The sequence below is a fragment of the Phacochoerus africanus genome, chromosome 1 (assembly GCF_016906955.1).
Source record: "Phacochoerus africanus isolate WHEZ1 chromosome 1, ROS_Pafr_v1, whole genome shotgun sequence".
Taxonomy (NCBI): Eukaryota; Metazoa; Chordata; class Mammalia; order Artiodactyla; family Suidae; genus Phacochoerus; species Phacochoerus africanus.
The window spans coordinates 211,044,082-211,064,071 of NC_062544.1; the positions used below are offsets into that span (position 1 = coordinate 211,044,082).

Here is a 19,990-nt window from a genome sequence, read left to right on the forward strand (position 1 = left end):
TGTCCTTTGCTTCTGTGTGAGGTTGTTGACAAAATTAGAATTCATGTTAAAATAAATGTTTCTCATACCTACCTTAGAAACAGAATGTCAGTGTCTGATCATGCAGGTGTATTTCACCCCTTTCCTATTCTGCTCCAGTCCTTGCTTCTTCACCTCTGCTGTCAATTTCCTCAACCCTCTTTTTCTAACACCTCTTACAGCTGTCCTACCTAAGCTTCATGTTGCTGACCCCTGAGCTTAACACATTTCCCCCTAAAATAGAGAGCTGCTGCCACCACTTCACCAGCTTTCCTACTACTGGCCCTAACATTTTTCTGGGCCCTTCCCATGATAGCATATTTTTATATCCTAACGTTCAAGCAGTGGAAGTGATTATAAAAATGACAAGTGATTCTGTCTCCTGTTGCCTCCTCCCTTCACACCTAGGTGTGGTAGAAAGACATGAACCTGCTGGAGGTCAAGGAACAGATTTTAATACCTCACTGTGTATTCTTGAATACACCTTTCTTAATGCATAATTTATTAATGTTTAAAATGAAGAGAAGTAGGAGTTCCCATTGTGGCTCAGCAGGTTATGAACCTGACTACTATCCATGAGCATTTGGGTTTGGTCCCTGGCCTCTCTTAGTGGGGTAAGGATCCAGTGTTGCCATGGGCTGTGGTGGTAGGTCGCAAAAGCAGCTCGGATCCCGTGTTGCTGTGGCTGTGGTACAGGCTGGCAGCTGCAGCTCTGATTCAGCCCCTAGCCTGGTAACTTCCATATGCCACAAGTGCGGCCCTAAAAAAAAAAAAAAAAAAAAATGGAGAGCGCTAAATAGAAACAATTGCATTAACTAGCCCACTTAATCCTAAGTAGGCTTAGTTCTTAATTGCTTTTGACACTGTTTTCCTTTCACTGTTCAGATAATTGGGAGTTAGCAGTAATACAAGCCTGACTAATACTCAGCTATGTTTGAAAGTACTGATACGTCAATTCATATATTTGCATGAAGGCAAAGATGTGAAAAGGGCTAAATCATTAAGAAATTTAAAACTTTCTACAGTGTAGAGGAGGCAGACAAACTTAGATGTTGTACAGGGTGAAGTAAATAAGTGAACTGAATCTGGTGGCTGATGTGGCATGCACGCCAGCTGTAAGAGGGCAGCTCCTTTTCAACTCTGTTGGGTGGAGGTTTGCAGGTGTGAGGGTCCAGTATTGCCAGATAGTTCTGGTGAGGCTGGAAACAAAGATTTTATATGAGGTCTCTCAGCTTTTAAATGTTGGTTACTAATTTTTTAAGTGTGAATATGTATGTGTAGCCAAATATATTCAGAGGCCTCCATCTATCCCATCAACTTGCAGTATGAGATCTTTCAGTCAGAGTTCTGCTACCTTTTTTAAAAGTGTGATATCATATGTACTTTTGGATAAACCAGTCTGTTAAATCTGTTTGACTTAAATTCATGTGTTTATTTTTCTTGTTATAAATTAAAGTATGCAGTATAAAAATAGCTTTTTTCTTTTAAATAATTCTAGGTTGCTTGGGAGACTCTGCAGGAAGAATTTTCTCGCTTCATGACAGAACCAAAAGGAAAAGAACATGATGACATATTTGATAAACTTAAAGAGGCTGTTAAGGAAGAAAGTATTAAGCGCCACAAGTGGAATGATTTTGCAGAGGACAGCTTGGTATGTTGTTTGTATACTAGGGTGCCTGCCAACCTCATACTTTTATGTAAATTCTTAAATTGATACTCTTTTATAGGAGACTATTTTTATATGGCTATTTAAGTTAGGTTCTGAATTGAAAATATGAAGGAAAGAAATAGATTTATGGAATATAATCGGCCTTTTGACATTTCTCTGTCCTAAAATCACCCTCTGCTATTTCTTTCTTGGCTATCATTTCAGAAAAAAGTCGAACCTTGCAGTAAACAGGTTTCTATAAACTTTCACAAAATTTACACATGCCCAAACTAGGAACAGCTGCTTTTCATTTTACCTTCAATGGTAGCAAAAGGAATTAGATGCAGTGGTTTTCGGTGGAGTTGAGTCAAAATGTTGAGTCCTAAAATGATAATACTGATTACCCTATATTGAATCCTTACAAGGTACCAGGAACTCTGCTATGTTTTTTGTAAGCATTATTTTATTTCATTCTTAAGCAATTCTGTGTTGTCTTTGGCAAAGCTGGGATACAGGCTGTACTTAGTCTAATTATAAAGTCTGGCTCCTGACCTCCACCACCTGATAAATGTTTTGTTATATAGAATGTTCTCATCACCGTAATCAATCAAACCTTGTTAAGCCCCTGCTCTGCTCAGTTGTGAGAGGAACTGTTAAAAGATAAGATTGAGCAGCTTTCTAGGCAAAATCACCTCACTGTGAGCTGATCATAATTATAGTGTTTTTTTTTCTCTTTTTTTTTTAGGGCTGAACTTGCTGCATATGGAGGTTCCCAGGCTAGGGGTCGAGTTGTAGCTGTAGCTGTTGGCCTACACCACAGCCACAGCAACGTGGGATCCAAGCCATGTCTTCGACCTATACCACAGCTCAGAGCAATGCCAGATCCTTAACCCGATGAGGAAGCCAGGGATTGAACCTGCATCCTCATGGATGCTAGTCAATGCATTAACCGCTGAGCCACATGGGAGCTCCTTTTTCTTTTTGAGGAAATGTTTGTCTTCATGTTTGAAAACCATATTGATTCTTATCAATGCCTCAGTAAGATCAGCTTTTTGAGAATGGTGCCATTTTCATTCATACATTAGTTCAAAATTATAAGACTTGGAAACCAATTTTCTTGTAACAACTAACATTTATTTATGATTGTCTAGACCTTTTAAGCTTCCTTCCATTACATTTTGCATTGCTGTTAACATTGAGTTAATGGTTATTGCTTTTTTTCCCCTCTTAATTGAAAATGCTAACATATCAGTCACATGGGAAAAAAAGGAGTAGTATAGATGATCTGAACCATTAGTTCCTTAATGCCAGGGTTCTGGGGTATGATTTTATGTAGCTAAATATGTAATTCTCTACCCCACCCCCATCCCAACTAGCTTATAGATGGTGGGCTATTTAATTTGGGCTAGGAAAAAATCTCCACTACTTATTTTTTAGACAGAAAGCTGACAAATAAGCAGGCAGATAATAGGGCCCTCCCTCTGCATTTGTGTGTGGGGGGGGACCTATTTTTATGTTGTAGATACATCTGTTATTTTATATGGTTTTTTTTGTTTTTGTTTTTTTGTTTTTTAGGGCCACACCTTCGGCATATGGAGATTCCAGGCTAGGGGTAGAATCAGAGCTGTAGCCGCTGTCCTACACTACACCACAACAATGCAGGATCCAAGCCTCATCTGAGACCTACACCACAGCTCATGGCAATGCCAGATCCTTAACCAACTGAGCAAGGCCTGGGATCGAACCTGCGTCCTCATGGATGCTAGTCAGATTCATTAACCGCAGAGGCACAAACTCCTTTTAGATATTTTCTAAGCTGTCGATTTGAATAAAAATTACTAAAATGATAAGACATAAATCAAAATAGCTATTTTTCCTTGTTATTTCAGAGAGTTATTCAACATAATGCTTTAGAAGATCGGTCCATATCTGATAAACAGCAGTGGGATGCCGCTATTTATTTTATGGAAGAGGCTCTTCAGGCTCGTCTCAAGGATAGTAAGTAGGGATGTGAATTATCAAGTTTTGAATATTCCCAGGGGAGAAAGCAGCATCAAATTTTTGTAAACATTGGTTTAAGAAAAAATTAGCATTTAAAGGTCTTTGTTATTAATATTCTAGTTGAATATACCTGTGAGATTTTTCTGTCAACTGCCTCCAACTACTGAAAATATTAAATTCAACCCATGATGTTTATATGTACTCGCATTCCAAAAAGCTATAATTCAGACTATTTTAGTGTTTGCTACTATACTTATGGGAACTTTATAAACAATTGTACTTTTCATAAATTCTTAACACAGATAATTAAATTATTTCTTATATATGTACTGTATTGATCATATAATTTCTTTATTTCACCTGATTTTGCATTGACATAACATTTTGTAGCAAAGAAAACAAGATAGTATTAGTTATAATTTATGTATTTGGTAGGTAATAAAATTCCCAATAAATTACAAAAATTTTTAAAAAATTTTTCTAGCTGAAAATGCACTTGAAAATATGGTAGGTCCAGACTGGAAAAAGAGGTGGCTGTACTGGAAGAATCGAACACAAGAACAGGTAAAAACAAATCTTTGGCATTTTAATTCAGTCATTAAAATATAACCTCAGAATGCCCCTAGACCAAACTTAATAATTTTAAATATTTTTATATCAGCCTTTCTAAAATATAATGTCTTTGAAATAAATAGCAAACTACAAAGGAAAGGTTTGTTTGTTTTTTTGTTTTGTCTTTTTGCCTTTTCTAGGGCTGCTCCCACAGCATATGGAGGTTCCCAGGCTAGGGGTCTAATCGGAGCGTAGCCGCCGGCGGACGCCAGAGCCACAGCAACATGGGATCCGAGCCGTGTCTGCGACCTACACCATGGCTCACGGCAATGATGGATCCTTAGCCCACTGAGCAAGGCCAGGGATCGAACCTGCAACCTCATTGTTCCTAGTCAGATTCATTAACCACTGCCACACGATGGGAACTCCTACAAAGGAAAATTTAAAAATAAATGAGGTTGGGGAGTTGCTGTGGCTCTGGCGTAGGCTAGTGGCTTCAGCTCCGATTCGACCCCTAGACTGGGAACCTCCATATGCCTCGGGAGCAGCCCAAGAAATGGCAAAAAAAGACAAAAAATAAATAAATAAATAAGTGAGGTAGCTGTTTATTAAAAAGAGTGGTAGTTTACTTTATTTCAAGTCTCTATTTGGGGTGAAATGAAGATCAAAGTTATGAGCAGAAGACCAAAATGACAAGGATTTTCGAGGGTGTAGAATGAATGTAATTGGAGTAAAGGATATAATGACTTTTTTTTTTTTACTTTATTCTATCCATAGTATCTCGATTTTTCTGTTGTTGTCTAGTCACATCATTATATTCTTTTGCATTTTTGCTCTGTTCACAATATAAGTATAAAATTTCAGATGGGAAGTAGAATTACAGAGTTCATTTAATAAACCTTTAATGAACACTTTAGGAGAATAAAATGGTAAAGGCAAGTATACGTAACTTTACAAATGAGTAAATAGAGGGAAAATGTGTAATCATTAAAATCCCCTTCATCTCCGCCCCTTTTTATTCCTTCCTTGTTGTTACAGATCCTGTCTAGCATTGAGTTTATACCACTACCTCTTTTACATTAATTTCTTAAATAAAAGTGTATAAATAGGATATCAAAGCGAAATACATAAATGAAGTAATGAATCAGAAAAAGAAGTGGTATCCAATTCACTTTCCTTCCTTCCTTCCTTGAATCCATAATTAGTAGGAAAAAGGAGACTGTCGTATATGGAAATACTGAGAGGACAGATCAAGAGAATGAAAAATTACCAAATGACTTATGGCTCCTATTTTCTTCTTCATTTTTTTTGTTTTCATTTTAAATACAGTTAATTGTATAATCAACACCTTATTTTTTTCTGACTTTATGCATTTCTTGCTTCATAGGCTCTATCAGCTATGAGTCCCAAATTTGTCTTAAAAGAGTCTAGAGATAGTCTTCCTCTTCTCTTTTTTTTTCTGATGCTATTTTTTTGTGTGTGGAAAAGTGAATCACTAAGAGGCTGAAGAGAAGCTGAGGAAGTGGACAGAGTTAGTGGTTAGGGCCCCAGTTATCTCTGCTCCACAGACATGCTGCAAGGAGGTAATCTTTGGGAAAAGAATTTCTAGGGACTCCATTAGAGATTTATAACTTTGAGTCAGGAGGAGGCATTGATTCGAAAGAACTGGTGTTAGGCAGATAAATACCAAAGGAAAACGGTATCTGACCTTTGAGGCTTAGTACAATTAGGCCTAATTAGGTCTAGAACAATCAATGATGACAGAACATGCCTCAGCAGCAACTAGTAGTAAATATGCTTCAGCCAAACACTCTCAGAGAGAAATGATTCCTGCTTGTAAGTTACTTTTCTCAGGAACTTAAACCCATAGGGGATCCCGTCAGGAGAAGCAGGGGAATTAGTTTAAAGGTCAATGCAAGGATCTTTAGCCTAGAAGAGGAATATGGAAGTCCCTCAGAGAGGAGCTTTTCCTCCTAGGGTTTCAGGGCAGTGTGCTTAAGACCCAGGCTGACTGTAGAACAGAGGCTATGGTTTAGAGTGTGTATGTGGCGGGGAACTGGGAGGGACATGAGAATCACTGGGGAGGTGTTTGAATATGAATATTTTGTTTTCTTTCTCAAAGCAAAGCCTCGTGTCGGACTCACCAAATTAAGTTCTCCTCTATCTCTCTAACCCTTCCACTCCCAGTTGAAAATAACTGGTCTAGACTTCATACCTGGAGGTTTCAATGGAAAACAGATTCTAGAAGACGTTGAGAATATCCCAGTCTCACACAGCAAATTTAGATAGCTGTGTAACAGGTCCTTTTCTTTCTTTTGAGTTAGCAGATTTAGCAGGAAAAGAAACTTAAGATTGTCCTGAGTTGAAAATGAGAAATCCATGTTCTGAAAACTTCGTTTTGTTTGTTTGTTTTTTGCTTTTCTGTTGTTACTTTTTCCATCATCTTCTGTGGAAAAAACCTGTCCTGTGAAACATTCTTATCTTGTCTTAGCTAAACTAATGGAAATTTTGGTCAGGATAGATGGGAAGGTGGGGTTCTCCTAAATGCTGAGCATGGTGTGGACAGGTAGAAGTGAAGCAGAAGAAGAATGAGAGGATGTTGTAATTAGAGGTTTCTTCCCTCTCTCAGACCAAAATGCAGATGTTTAAGGCAACAGTGAGATTTTTGTTTATTAAATTTCTTCTATATGTCATATTTTCAAAGATTATCATTTAGTAGTTCCATTTAAAAGCCATTTATTTGTGTTTGTGCCATTCTTACATAAAAACTCAGATTCCATAGTTTGGGACAGGTTGTGGCACAGTGCTGTGATAGTAACTTCTTTAGTGTAATCAGTGCATTTGAAGCTAGTTTCTTTTTATTTATTTATTTATTTTTTTTGTCTTTTTGCTTTTTCTAGGGCCGTACCCATGGCATATGGAGGTTCCCAGACTAGGGGTCAAATCAGAGCCATAGCCGCTGGCCTATGCCAGAGCCACAGCAACGCGGGATCCAAGCTGCCTCTGCACCTACACCACAGCTCACAGCAACGCCGGATCCTCAATCCACTGAGCAAGGCCATGGATCCAACCCGAAACCTCATGGTTCCTAGTCACATTTGTTAACCACTGAGCCACGATGGGAACTCCTGAAGCTAGTTTCTTATACTGTGCAATTTTGAAAGAAATTTCAAAATTTCCATCAAAAGTCTTCTTTTCAAACTTATTACTAGTAAGAGACTGAAAGTGAATTTAAGACTGATAGGCACCTCGCAGAAGTAGTCTAAAGAATTTTTAATGAAAAGACTTAAAAAATCAAACTATGAATTTTATATTTAGCTTATCAGAAAAGGAACCTGTGAACAGGTGCAAGTCCTTACGGTCACCCAGTTCTTAGATATGAGGCAATTATAGAACATTATCGCCTTCCATTGTCTCTTCCCATGTATCCTTTTTCCTAGATGGAAATTGTACCCTAGGGTCAAGAAAGAAAGTACATAGTAAGGTGCCTGGTGCCATGACTTCAACATCAAAACATCTCAGCAAAAGTAAAATATAGCAAATAGAGCTGATCCCCTTCTCCACGGGCCCCTCATACATCCCAGTTGTTCTTCATTCATACATGAGGGGACTTGGGTCTTCCTTGTCATTGAGCTTGTGTTACCTATTGTGCAGAAGCAATGTATTTATTAAAATTGAGACTGTTTTTATAGTTATGCCAAATCATGAACCATCTAAACACAGTTCTCTTTTAAACATTTCAAAGTGTGTTCACAATGAGACCAAGAATGAATTGGAGAAGATGTTGAAATGTAATGAGGAGCACCCCGCTTATCTCGCAAGTGATGAGATAACCACAGTCCGAAAGAACCTTGAATCCCGAGGAGTAGAAGTAGACCCAAGCTTGGTAATAAACGTTGCTGCTTCCTTAATCTTTGTTTCTTGCAGTAAAATATTACTAGTTCTAATGTGTTACTTAGATATTTGAGTGCTTAATTTGGCTTTGATCATGTGTACGTCTGGGTGACAATAAGAACTCAGTCATTTTAGGTGTGGAAAGAGTAGAAATTTTATTCTCAGTATTGCTTTTTTAAGTATAATGCTTAATTTGTAAATGGGAAGCTTGAGACTTAGGAAAGTGAAATATCTGTGCAAAGCACCCCCCGCCCCGTCCCACTCCAGATCTCTGAACCACATTACACTGTTTTAGATTACAGACTAAAATTTTTGCTTAAATATGGCTCATTTATATATATGTTTTTTCAATCAAATGTAGCTCAAACAGGTATGAGTAAATTAGACAATGCCTTTTGATTCTATATCCTTTTCTTTGTTTATAATAAATGTTAAGGATAAAAATAATTGTAGTTTAGACTACTTTTTGCTTATCTTCATGATGCTTACTTGGAGAAAATTTTTAAAAAGCAGTCGTGTTTCTGGGCCTACGTTTCCTATGTAGTATGTAATAGATCAAAACTTCATTTTAATATTAGCTTAAGTTAGCTTAAGTGAACCCCATTTAGAAAAGTAATTCTCGTGGGCAAAATAATTGTATAAGAAATTTCAGAGCCAAGCATAAATTCTCTTAAAGACTATTTGCTATTTATATGTCTGCACTTGAGAAATTAGTATTTTTACTTTAAAATCCACCAGAGAACAAGGAAGGAAAACTGGTGAAAAGAACCAGTTTTATAAATAACAAACATCTTATTGTTTATAGACTGAGAAATTATGATTAAAACTAATGATTACATGCAATTATTGAATATAGATTTAATTTATCCGTGTTGGTCCTAGTTCTCACTAGCAATAAGGTTATAGTAAAATTTAATAATGAGAAAGGAAATGTTGTTAGGTGGATGGACATTGTCTGAGACTAGCTTCCTAGCTTGACTCTCACCTTAGACAAGGCTCACAACCTCATTTTGCCTTGGACACCTTACCTCTAACTAGGGGAAGATAATCCTCACCCTCTTTACAAGATGATTAATAACAATGCTCATTAGAAATACTGAAAATTTAGTAGTTCCTGCTGTGGCATAGTGGGTTAAGAATCCCACTCTAGCAACCCGGGTCACTGTGGAGCCACAGGTTCGATCCCTGGCCCAGCACAGTGGGTTAAAGGATCTGGCATTGCTGCACCGCAACTGTGGGAACTTCCGTATACTCATGGATGGGGCCATTAAAAAAAGAGTGAGAGAAACACTGCAAATTTTAAAGTGCATAGACTGGTAAGTAATCAGAGTAGTAGTAATCTAATATTTATCTTGAAAAAAAAAATTTTAATGGATAAAATGATGGGCAGAATAACAACATTGCCCTTGGTTTTAATCAACTTCTTTATAAATAAACTTGTGTATGACTTTTCAGAATGTGTTTGATCAACCTGGAGAGTGTACAGTAACTCTTTGGTCTTTGTTTTCTTCTTTTATTTTAGATTAAGGATACTTGGCACCAAGTTTATAGAAGACATTTCTTAAAAACAGCTCTAAACCATTGTAACCTTTGTCGGAGAGGCTTCTATTACTACCAAAGGCATTTCGTAGATTCTGAGGTAAGATTTCCAAAAACAAGAGAAATGTTCTTTAGTGATAGTTGTTTGTTGTGTAAAAAAAGTAAGCTTGACGTTTAGCATTAATTGTAAGTCTTTTGATCTTCTTGGGAAAAGTATGCATGATTTGCAAAGAGGAACCTAACTCATATTTTTTCAAAGACTTTACCACTTTGGTGGTAATTGCATTTTACATTCATATCCCAGTGCTCATAAAACTGCATAGTGCTAGATAACGTACCACTTTTTAAGGACTTTTTAAGAATTAACTTTTTTATGTTAGAAAATAATACATTCCTGTTGTAGAAAGTAAATAGAATAAATAAATGTAAAAAAAATGCAAAGGGAAACAGTAACTTATAATTCCTGACCTAGAAGTAATTTTAGTTAACATTTTCATGTATATCTGTTCAACTGTACATGGTTTTGTGTATGTATGTGTATATATTTATATATATATATATATAAAACACAACCATCTGTTTGCATAGTGGAAATCATAAGGCAATACATTTTGTAGTCATGCTTTTTGCCCATATTGTAATTTTTATATATCATGAAATTCTTGCTTTAAATAATTCTTTAAAAGAACTGTAGGAAGTTCTTGAAATAAACAGTTGTACAATTTAATGTCACATTTTACAAAGCAACCCCTAGGTGGCAGTAGACTAACGTACTTTGGAATATTTTCATATAAGCAGAAATGCTTTATAAAGTACCCTTCTGAAAGAGTTCTGGTAATTGGTGATCTTAAGACCGCTAAAATGTTTTTCTTTTGAGTTTCAGCAGCTTAAAGAAATTCGTGTTTAAATATGCCTTTGTAAAAATTGACAAGTATTTTGCGTAATTTCAGTTGTTGGGCAGATCTCTCTGTATAGAATACAGTTTCTTTCTTTTCTTTCCTTCTTTCCTCCTTCCTTCTTTGCTTCCTCCCTTCCTTCCTTCCTTTCTTTTGAAAAGGAACATGCTAGGTTTTGTTTTTTTTTGGTTTTTATGTTTTTTTTTTGAAGTGAAGTTGATTTACAAGATTATATTAGTTTCAGGAGTACAACAGTGATTCAGCATTTTTTTTTTTAGATTATACTCCGTTTAAAGTTATCAAATATTGGCCATATTTCCCTGTGCCATACAATACATACTTTTTGTTTACTTATTTTATATGTGAAAATTTATACCTCTTAGTCCCCTACCCCTCTTATATTCCTCATGCAGAGAATAAGCTTCTTTTTAGAAATATTAGGAATCCTCTTGTGGCACAGTGGGGTTAAGGATTCAGTGCTGTCACTGTAGCAGCTTGGGCAGCTGCTGTAGTGAGAGTTGGATCCCTCGCCTGGAACATGCCAAAACATAAAATTTTAAAAAATTAATTAAATAGTATTAATTTATTTTCATATGCAGCTGAACTTCAAAAATGCAGCTAATGCACATTCAAAAGAGATTGACCCAAGGGCATATTTAAGATAATGTGATTGTTAGTTACAAATTAAGGCTATATTCTATGAACCAATTGTAGATAATTTTATTAAATTTTATGAAATTCTCTGCTTCTGAAGTTTTAATTGTTTTGTCATTGGAATCAAAACAAAGCTATATAGCTGTGGGGCAGACAAAATTCAAATCATGGAGAACTTCATGAATCCTGTGTAGAAAAAAAATGGCAGGGTATATCTATAATAGGAGTAATTTATTAGGTAAATCTGAATATCTTTAAGTGTAGGCTATAGGTACTGACTTTAGTAGTTGTATGTGTTCATGATTGTGATTTTTATTTTTAAATTTGCATCTGGTAATCTTCATTACCTAATATTTCAGTTGGAATGCAACGATGTTGTCTTGTTTTGGCGAATACAGCGCATGCTAGCTATCACTGCAAATACTTTAAGACAGCAACTTACAAACACTGAAGGTAAGCCACAGAAGAACCATTTTTTAATTTTGACATAAAAGTAAACACTCATTTTAAATAGAGGGCTGCCAAAATACTTTCCGAAAATTAGATTTATTAGAAAAACCAAAAGTTATAATTTGCCCTTAAAATAGTAATGAAAATAAATCATAATTGAAAAAGGCGAGCAATAAAACAGGAGTCTTTCTTCATTACACAAAAATTCTGATAAGAAAGGACTCCTATGCATCATGCAAATTTGGGGGGAAATCTGTACTTCCATTAGGGCTTAAGAGTGGGACATTCTCTGAGAATATGTATTACTTTCATGACGATAAAAGTACTGTGTAACAGGTAGACATTCTCCCTATAACTCTGAGAAGCCTAAACTTAACAGTTGATTGATCATGATGAGAGAAATAGTAACTTACTCTTCATATATTGTTAATTTTGTCATCCTTGTGCATTCATGAAAACAGTGCATCTCATATTTTTTTTTATTTGGCTTTAAACAGTTAGGCGATTAGAGAAAAATGTTAAAGAAGTATTGGAAGATTTTGCTGAAGATAGTGAGAAGAAGGTAAAATTGCTCACTGGTAAACGAGTTCAGCTGGCCGAAGACCTCAGTAAGTAGTTCTCCCTGCCCTCTACCTACTGTCCATATATTTCTCTATTTCATCTCAAACCTAAAGTATAGACAAAGAACTTTTTCCCCTGAATTCTTTGAAAGTTGTTGACCTGAAGCTCCATCAGTTCCAGGTACTTTAATGTGTGCTTTTTAGAAACAAGGATTTTCTCCTAGCAACCATCAAAATCATGATGTCAACACTGATAAATTACTGCATCTAATTTTCAGACTTCATTCAAGTTTCACCTGTTGTCCTAATATTGTCCTTCCATGTAACAAGATGTTCCATGCTCATCTTGTGCTTTTCCTGACCCAGCATCCCTTTTTTGGAGAATGATAATAAGAAATCAATAGCTAGGAACTCGATAGGTTTATTGTTACTGGAATATTTCTGTTCCAAACCCTCTCACTGGAGCCAGGGAACAAATATTGTGTGTTTGTGTGTATGTGTGCATTCAAGCGGGCGGGCGGGCGTACACGTGCACATGGGTGTGCACACATGCATCCACATATATTTACATTTACATTCCTAATCATAAGTATAAATATAAGTTGACACCACTACTTTCCATTTTAATATGATGATACTGAGTTCATTCTAATTTTCTCCTTTTCTGTATTTGTAATTGCTTTTCTGGTAGTGAGAAATCTGGAGATCAGAGATAGAGAGATCAGTCCTCTTATATGTAACCAAACACCATCTCCCTCGTTGCACAGATAACTTTCTCACCGGGCTTGGGTTCTTATCACCCGACCCCAGACTGCCAGCACAGTGCCTCACCTGTGCACTCCCTTTCCACCTCATCTAGGTTTTGACTTTCCTTGTGGAGTCCTTTTCACTGAGCTCCTGTTCTGACACTGCCAGGCATCTCTTCCTCTCGCCTTCCTGTTCTCTACCCCACTGCACAAGGACTCTTCCTCACCTGAAGCCCAACCATGCGTTTATAGACACACCACTTGCATCCTGCTCATGTTCCAACACCTGCACTAACTGCTCTCCTGTATGAATCCTCTCCTCACTACAGAGCAGGCCACCAACACCCCCATGTGGATTCCCTCTTAAACCTGGTCCAGCTTTAACACCTATACCAGGCCGGTGTGGCTCCCCACCCTCAGCCCCCCAACATAGCTGGGGCTTATTAGTCACATTCTCACTTTCTCTTTGGGGGTGGAGGGGGAGAAGGGTATTTGGCTCTTTTTGAATGCTAGTAAATTCCTAGCTTTAAGATGTTTAGGTTGCACATTAAAATTTATTTAGATACTCGACAATCCAAGGAAACCAGTGAAAGATTAATATTGTTAAATAAAAATAAAAAATACTAGTTTAGTCCTTCTGTTTGAGTTTACCTTGTTACAAGTTTCCCTTACTTCTACTTCATGAAACAGTATTTTTCCTTTTAATATATAAATTTATCATCAATGAGTTTTCTGATATCCAAAAGATAACAAATGCTCAGCAGAAAGCAGTTCTTCAAATTTGAGAACAGTTTCTAAGCTGAATATTTGGCACTATAGTATAATCACCAAAACATCCAAGAAAAACCAGGCAGAGTTTTTCTGTCTTTTGCCCTGAGCCTGAGCAGTATGTTCTCTTCCACTACTGCTCTCTCCTCCTCCCTGCTTATCTCAGCTTCTCATTTCTTTTTCTTGTCCTTTTCTTTCTTTCATCTTTTATTTTGTTGTGAGCCACACAGGAAGTCCTAATCTTTTATTTTGAAACATCTCTCACTTTAACTTTTATTTCCATCTTCTTTTGCTTTTCTTTTAAGTGTTTTCATATCACTTTGACAGGGTAGTTAAATTTATGTTGATTCATAGACGGTCTCTGTTTAAATCTGAACTAGCATGTACCAGTCATGTAATCTTGGGCAGGGTATCTCCTCAGCCGTACCTTGTTTGGAGTAACAACTACTATGATAGTTATTTCACAAGGTTGTTAGGAGAATTGATTCACAAAACACTTAGAAGTTTCTGATTCATAATTTTGCTCTAAATTAGTACTGTCATCCCTCAGGATGTAATTATCAGACAGTGAACTGCTTTCATGTGCTTTACCAGTATGTACGTTTTAAGTGATTAAAAAATTATGTCTATTCTTATCTTTTATAATAGATCCTTGTGTAACCCCATGATTCTCCACTCCTAATCTGATTATTTAAAGAAAGTGTATTGCTAACACAATAAGTCAGATCTTATGTTCTCTTGCTTGTTTTCCCAAGGAAGTACTCATATGACTACCTTGAAATGATTTACTGCTTTTTTGTGTATATATGTAATTATGGTTGGGTTAATATACCAAATAATGTCCTTATAAGCAAGTGTTTGACCAATGACTCAGCTTCAATAGTCACGCTAAAGGAGAGGAGCCATGATTTTGTCCATTAGTTGAAAAAGAATCTTGAGAATACTTTTTCTTGTTTATTTTCAGTCTCACACTTGGGAATATGGTCATGGGTACGTTCAGCCAGAAAACTTTGAAAGTTCAACAGTTGCTACTGTATTACACAGATCAAAATTCCTAGTATAGCATATCCAGTTAGAATATGGAATTAATGGAATGTAGAGGAAGGGGGGAGTCAGGTTTTTGTCTTTGTTTTTGTTTTTTACTACAGCGTCAGAATAGTACAGGGTAGAGTATTATAGATAGAGATTGGTAGAAGTTTGATGTAGCCTGAATTTTGCTAGTCGTAAATGTCCCCAATTTTAAATCATTTTACCACTTTACCTTGGAGATTCATCAGCTGATTGTTCTTTAAGATGAGTATGTACGAAGTAGTGCAGTTTTCGCTCATATCCTGGAGAAAATAGTCTGTGACACTATTGAAATGAAGCCATAAAGCTAGAGTTAGGAAGATGAGAGGTATGAAAGAAGAACTTGCCACTGCTGGTCCTAGGAGGCTCGTAGGTGAGGAGTCACACGAGGAACCAGGACTCTGGAGATGCTGTGGATTCCACAGATGGAGAGGGAATGGTCAGGAGGATCCTGGGGCGTCTTAGGATGCACGAGGTAAGGCAGTAGGATGATGATAATGGGGACAAGATACAGAAGCCGGCATGCAGAAGCTCCTTCCTGCTGGCCAAAACTAGGACAATTTGGGCATTGTCCTAGGAATGAAAAGAGCATTACCAATCACTTACATTTTTCCCTTCTTATTTTACAATTAATTCTTTTTCATTTTTGTATCACAACTTGAAAGTTTTTATGAATGTGAATTAATATTTGAATAAATTCCTGTGCCAGGTATTTGGTTATGTGTTTAACTTGCATTCTCAGAGATACAGTCATTGTTCTCATTTTACAGATAAAGAAATGGAGGCCTAAGACACACACATAGTAAGTGGTAACGCCAAGATTCGAACCCAATTCTTTTAACTACTGTGCTGAACTAATTGAGAAAATAGCCCAAGGTGTTGGAAAATATAATGATATAAAATGATATATAATGATATAAAATTTGCAAGCTTCGTAGTTAACAGTGTCCTTTACAGAGTGGGTCAGAAAGACATTCGTGTTAGTGATGATAATCGCCACAATTGTGATCCTCCTGTGTACTCCTCACACTACAAAAAGCTTTGCAGGTTAAACTTTCAAACAGTATGAAAACTTTGACAAATGGGAACATCTGGCTAAGAGAACATTAAAGTATATAAATGAAGCCATTGAACAGATTGAAGGAAAATAATTTTCTTTATATAATTTGTAAATCTATCTGGAAGTACGTCCAGTCAAACTCTGCCATAGTTAAGTAATATCTGCTTTACCCAAAATTCAGACAGAGCTTTTAGTGTTTGTACTTAGAGATTTAAGGTCCAGCTCTAACAGATACAGACTCTGTAGTTGAGCATAATGGTTGCTCCTCTATGTTGAGGCTCTTCGTTGAGCTGGTCTGAGAGTATTGAAATGTTTTATAATAGGCTTCAGTGTATTTCTTCATATTCCTTGTACTTTCCATGGAGAGAAGCTATATGCTTCATTAAAAACTGATTATTTCATATTTACATCCCATTTACTAATGAAATATGAAGATAGTCATAAACTCCTTTACGTGGGCTACCATTGCATGAGCTTATTTTAATGATTTAGTTTGATGTCCTTAATGTTAAAAACAGTACAGCTTAAAGAGGCTGGTAAATTGGAATTTTCCAATATCCCCAGCTTTTTTTTCTCCCGCAGTTAATTTGCTCTGCTGACTCCCTACACGAGGTGGCAACAGCTGGCCTTTTTACTAGAGCTCTGGGGATTAGAGAGCAGAGTCACAGCAGCGTGCTCGGCCTCTTGCCTCTGTTGACTGTTCTTTATTGTTTGATGCCTGAGCATCTCCCGGACAGCGAGCAATTGTTTCTTGAAACCTAAAGTTTGTTTCTCTTGGGAGCATTCAAGGCTGGGGGGCTTGTCTTTGTGTCTCCTCACTTTCCCAGTCTCCTCTTATCCTCCATCCTGTGCTTTCTCTTGATAATTAAAATGGAGTAAAGATACAAGCTTTATATCTTAGTACACAGGAGATTCAATTTTGATGACAAAAACTTAGAAATATAGACAACAGGTAGAAGTATGTTTTTTTCTCTGTTACCACATAGTAATGATTTATTTTTATAATGAAAGTGTTTTTCTTCATAATTAATGTACTAGTGCATTTTTGAAAACTTGGCAATAAAAGGAGAGCAGCAGCAGAATGAACCGGTACTGCCATTTTAAAAGCTAAGATCAGAAGAGAAATGCACCTGAGCTGCTTAGGTTTAAGAAGATCCTTTCATTATCTTTGAAATATAATTCTAATTTATAAGATAGTTAAGAAAGATCTTCATGCTGTGTTAAAACTTGAATAAAAAGTAGTCAGAAAATATCTAGATGAATGCTCCAGCAGGAATAATTTTGTTGTTCTTCATCTAGAAAAGAAAATTATCAAGATACTCTTGAATTTCCATTGGTTACTCCAGATAAACTTCTTTCATAACTGCAGAATCCTTAAGGGCCTTTATGGATAAGAATAATGGCCACAAAGAGTGTGAGACTGAAAATCATCCTAAAAAGATTACTGTGCTCAGAATCTGGTACTTAAAATGATAGAAAGGGCAGTTGTCTGTTTAAAACTACTGTTCCAGAGGAAGGGCTCTGGCATGCATATTTTGACAAGTGTCATAGTGATTCTTGCCACAGACCACTGCCACCCACTCTCCTGCCCCCAAACCAGTACTCTAGCAAGTTCTTCCTGTTTACAGCAATATAGTCTGTCATTTTATTCATTGGGGTAAAATTGGCGTTTATCTTTTAGTAGAGTCTGTTAAATCATGTGACTATTGAAAATTTGTTATTTGAACTCTATCTATAGTAGCATGTTCATCTTGTTTCCGTATCTATAACCAAAAAAAAAAAAAATGAATTTTAAAGGGACTTAACGGAGGAAAAGGTAGCATTGGCTTCTAGAATTCTAGGTACTTAGGCAACTGTAAAAACCATAACCCCTGTGGCATCATTTATATCTAAGTACTGTTATTATGGTTTTTTGCCCAATAAATACAGGACCTCAATACTGCTTCATCATCTCTCCTAGCTTCTAGTACATTTCTACACAGTTTTTTCTCTTTGTGTCTTTTTTCATATGTCTCTCACTGTGCCTTCCATATCATTATCTCTTGGCCCTCAACTAGTGCTTTTCTTCCTCCGTGCTTATTTACCTTCCTTCAGTGGTTAAGAACCTTACTGAGGTACTGCAGACAGCTGTAGACCAACCAAAATAACCAATTTAAGAAGAAAAATTGTTTTTGTGCCTATTGTGTCTGTTCTGCCAAAGTGATTTGATTCTTTCATGAATTATCATACTTTGTATGCCATATATTGTATGTGTTCACGGAATATATGGTCGTGATGTTTTATACGGACTCTTTGTTGTTAGCCCCCTTCTCTTGACGTAGTGAAGAGGGAGAAGGGAGCTTTCTCATCCTCTTCCACTCTGTCATGCCAGAAAGCTACCATCTCACTCCTCTTGTAGAGTAGCTTGCATTTGCTGCAGTCACCCATCTACCCACACATTCCTTTGCTCACGTCTTGCAGTCTTGCTTTCATCCCTAGCAGCTCCACCTCGTTCTAGGTCACCAGTGATGTCCTAATCGCCCATCCACCCAGTTCACCAAAACACTTTGTTTTAAGGTAATGTTTTAAAATGTTAGGAATTTTAAAACCAATTGCAATATTGTTATTCTCTCTGACATTCATGTACTTTTTGGAATGGTTAGGAGGAGCATGTTTGAAAAACGGAAAGATTGGAATCGTTCTTCACTACAGAATAAATAACTTCCATTTTATATTATCAGTGTTTGAGGTCTTTAAAGCATCTTCTCAGGGCAAAAGTGATTGAAATTTTAAATTCTGCCTTTGTGAAATGTTTTTCTTAGTAAGATGAAATTGACGAAGCAGCTAAGGAAGAGAGTGAAGGATTATTTTTACCTCGAGTCTACAGAGATGAAGTAGACTCTGCCTTTGTGTCGTACCCCAATAAAGGGAGGGAAGGAGAGTGAATTGACACAAAGAATAAAGTAATCCTCAGGGAGAGTCCTCTGTGTTAGAGAAGTAGTTATTTACACGCAGAATTCCACATGATGAGTCTGAGTTGTGTGCTTTCCAGGTTATTGATGAGAAAATTCAGACTCAAAATGGCACTTTTAGAATCAAGCACATTTTTCATGCCCGAAGTCTGTCTTTTAAAGACAGCCTTGAAGGATATTGATAAATTGGTACAAGATTAAAAGGGTATTTACTTCTCTGTAATCTTATTCAGGCTACTGGTACTCAGTGCTTTACTAGCAAATATATTCTTTTTATTTTAAACTCACATTTTAACTGATTAAAAGTAAAAAAAAATTATAGGAAAGGGCTCCTCAGTAATTTATGGATTGAGTTTTTCGTTTATCATTTTAAAGTAGGTTCTATTTATGTGTTATATATTTATAAGTATATGCTTATGTGTAAAAAAGCCAATGCACACATATATAGCTAGAAATTAGGCTGTTTTTTCCGTTGTTATTAATGCTTACTACTCCCCAGTGAGAGTTTAGAATGAAATAATACCTTTACATTCGGGATTAAACATTGTTTTATTTTTTAATTATATCTTAAGTATTCTCATCATTCTAAGATGGGGAAAAAAATGGGATCTAGTCATTGAAAACTAAATCAAATCACAGAACAACCCATTGGCCTGTGAATCAGTATATTAAAAAATAAAAATAGACAAGATATGAATAAGTTCTTTAAAAAGAACTGTCTTGAAGGACAAATTGGTGTACACTGAACTGCTAACCTCTGTGAAAGAGAGTTCTCAGAATAGTTGGCAGGGCGTGTCGAGGGCAAAAGTTTTCATTTCTTTACCATTTTATATGTTTCTAAACTATTTCTTTTCCCAAATAAGCGTAATTCAGAATTACCTTAGAAATCGTGTTCATAGAAATGATGAAGCTAATTCATGATGTGATCAATCTTTAACTGAATATTTTCCTGAATAATCTCTTGGTGATTGTGACACCAAGAGACATTTTCATGGGCCACATAGTATCTGGTCGCCGTCATATCATCCTTCCTGGTTGGGATTCACTTTGAATTCTTCTCATTTCCAGAAACGGCCTTTCTGTCATCTGTGAAGGAATTGAAACCTTTCTTGAATAAGTGAAGTTTTCAAGCTTGTGCAGCTCATTTAAGATAATAAATTTTCTCTGTCTCATTGTTATCTACCA

The 19,990-nt window shown here is 36.4% G+C and overlaps 1 protein-coding gene across 5 annotated transcripts in view; it reads left to right on the forward strand.

Annotated features, from left to right (window-relative positions):
- The window catches only part of OPA1 (OPA1 mitochondrial dynamin like GTPase), a 92,794-nt gene that overhangs the window by 54,266 nt on the left and 18,538 nt on the right, over positions 1–19,990 (forward strand). For all 5 annotated transcript variants that reach the window (XM_047788942.1, XM_047788952.1, XM_047788967.1 and 2 more), the window contains 7 exons: positions 1,517–1,669; positions 3,556–3,664; positions 4,152–4,231; positions 7,965–8,105; positions 9,636–9,752; positions 11,562–11,655; positions 12,150–12,260. In XM_047788942.1, coding sequence (XP_047644898.1) covers positions 1,517–1,669; positions 3,556–3,664; positions 4,152–4,231; positions 7,965–8,105; positions 9,636–9,752; positions 11,562–11,655; positions 12,150–12,260 — 805 coding nt within the window. The remainder of the gene's footprint in view (positions 1–1,516; positions 1,670–3,555; positions 3,665–4,151; positions 4,232–7,964; positions 8,106–9,635; positions 9,753–11,561; positions 11,656–12,149; positions 12,261–19,990) is intronic.